The sequence below is a fragment of the Oryx dammah genome, unplaced genomic scaffold, assembly GCF_014754425.2.
Source record: "Oryx dammah isolate SB20612 unplaced genomic scaffold, SCBI_Odam_1.1 HiC_scaffold_5, whole genome shotgun sequence".
NCBI lineage: Eukaryota > Metazoa > Chordata > Mammalia > Artiodactyla > Bovidae > Oryx > Oryx dammah.
Window position 1 is genome coordinate 68,683,278 of NW_024070189.1, and position 2,165 is coordinate 68,685,442.

At 40.1% G+C, this 2,165-nt stretch overlaps 1 protein-coding gene across 1 annotated transcript; it reads right to left on the reverse strand.

Moving 5' to 3' along the window:
* Positions 1-847: 847 nt before the first annotated feature.
* LOC120863788 (olfactory receptor 5V1-like) lies at positions 848-1,795 on the reverse strand. The gene has a single exon (XM_040240354.1). The coding sequence runs from the start codon at positions 1,793-1,795 to the stop codon at positions 848-850; it is 948 nt and encodes a 315-aa protein (XP_040096288.1).
* Positions 1,796-2,165: the final 370 nt, after the last annotated feature.

The window sequence follows — 2,165 nt, forward strand, 5'->3', positions numbered from 1 at the left end:
CCATGTTGAGGCTATGATGATAGTAATATAGTGAGCTGAAACAGAGATCTAAATCTGTTCAGTTCACTCAGTCATGTCTGACACAGAAGTAAATGCACCCCTGTGACCAAGGACAAGCAGAACTGAGAATGGATAGGGTTATCAGAAAAGAGAGAAACAGAGAAACATAGAGTAAGTAGAAGCAAAAGTTTAAGAGGAAGAATGAAATGAAAACAAAAGGGAGTAAGAGCATAAGCAGTCAATCAAATAAAGGAAAGAAGTGTAAGGATGATCTATAGATGAATATATTTAGAAACATGCAAACATACAGATAATATAGGTATATGGATATGGATAAGACCATATATCCAAGTTAATTTAAGACTGCTTCAATTTATATCTCTTATACTAGTGAAATTACTAACAGTTCTCTGCTTTCTCTCAGAAATGTCAAATTTTAGAAGATGAACTTAAAGATCCTGTGAATAAAGGAAGAGATATCCATACATAGAGAAGCATGGTGGTGGTGGGTTAAGTCGCTAGGTCGTGTCTGACTTTTGGGACCCCATGGACTCTACCCCATCAGGCTCCTCTGTCCATGGGATTTCCCAAGCAAGAATATTGGAGTGGGTTGCCATTTCCTTCTGCAGAGGATCTTCCCTACCCAGGGATCAAACCCAGGTCTCTGGCATTGCAGGCAGATTCTTTACCAACTGAGACACCAAAGAAGCCCCATAGAGAAGTATAATTAAGATTATATGCATTTGCACTTGTGTGAAATTTTCTAAGTGTATGTAAGTATGCATTTCATGTGTAACAATTAAAAATTATTCTATGTATTCATTCTAAAAATCATTCCCTTTTAACATTAGACTTGCTGTAAACATGCTTTCTGATATAAGAGCCTTCTGATTGCTCCTTTCACCTCTGTGTTTCTCATGCTATAGATCATGGGGTTTAACATTGGTGTAATAATTCCATATAACATGGAGATGAGTCTGTCTCTTGCTGGGGAGTGTTGACTGGAAAAGGGACGTACATAGGTAAATATTGTTGTGCCACCGAATAAACAGACCACCAGAAGGTGGGAAGCACATGTGGAAAAGGCTTTACGCTTCCCTTCCGCTGACTGGATCTTTAAGATGGTAGATATGATGTAGAAATAAGAGATAAAGATTACCAGGAAGGCACTGCTCCCCAGGATACCTGCTTCCACCAAAATAAGCATTTCTGCCACATAGGTGGATGAGCATGAGAGAGCGACCACTGGTGGGATGTCACAGTAGTACTGGTTAACTTGGTTGGACTTGCAGAAGGAAAGGCGGAATGTGGACACTGTATGAAGGAGGGAATTGAGAAACCCTGCTACCCACGTCCCAGCAGTCAGCTGGACACAGCGAACCTTGGTAATGATGAGGGTGTAACGAAGAGGGAAACAGATGGCCACATACCTGTCATAAGCCATGACAGAGAGAAGGAAGACTTCAGTTCCCACAAGGGCCACCAGAAAATAAAGCTGCAAAGCACACCCAGTGAAGGAAATGCTGTGCTTCTCAGTCAAGAGGTTCTCCAGCATCTTGGGAACAGTAACTGATGGGCAGAAGATGTCTAAGAGGGACAGGTTTGCCAAAAAGTAATACATGGGTGTGTGCAGTTTTTTCTCAGTTCCAATGGCCAAGAGAATAACTCCATTTCCCACCAAGGTGACCTGATAGATGATAGTAAAGACCACAAAAAGAGGGTAGCGCACCTCGGGGAGATCAGAAAGCCCTATGAGGATAAATTGAGTCACTGTGGTTTGATTGCAGATGCCCATCTCTTCAATTCACATTAATCTTTCTGGAAGTAATGTAACAAACAAAAATGAATTAGAGCAAAAAGCCAAAGAGGCAAACAGCGAGAAATTCTTGCAGAACAGATGGTGTGTGGTTGATCATTAATTATGTAAAATAATATTTGATTAGAGATTTTCATTATTATAACTACTGTGAAATACATCTCTTGTGCTCATAATTCTTGAAAGATTTATCCTCAGTGGATCCTTGTCAAGAGGAATCCCTCTGAGAAAGTAAGAATACTTTTAAAAATTTACCTTCAGTAATACCATTGTAGATGCTTCAGGAATGCTTGAGATTTCACAATTCAGTGACACTAACATTCTGCTTCTCACATCTGCTTGGACATTT

What these genes read in the sequence shown, in the direction of transcription:
- LOC120863788 (XM_040240354.1), bottom strand. Translation starts at nt 1,795, where the DNA reads ATGGGCATCTGCAATCAAACCACAGTGACTCAATTTATCCTCATAGGG.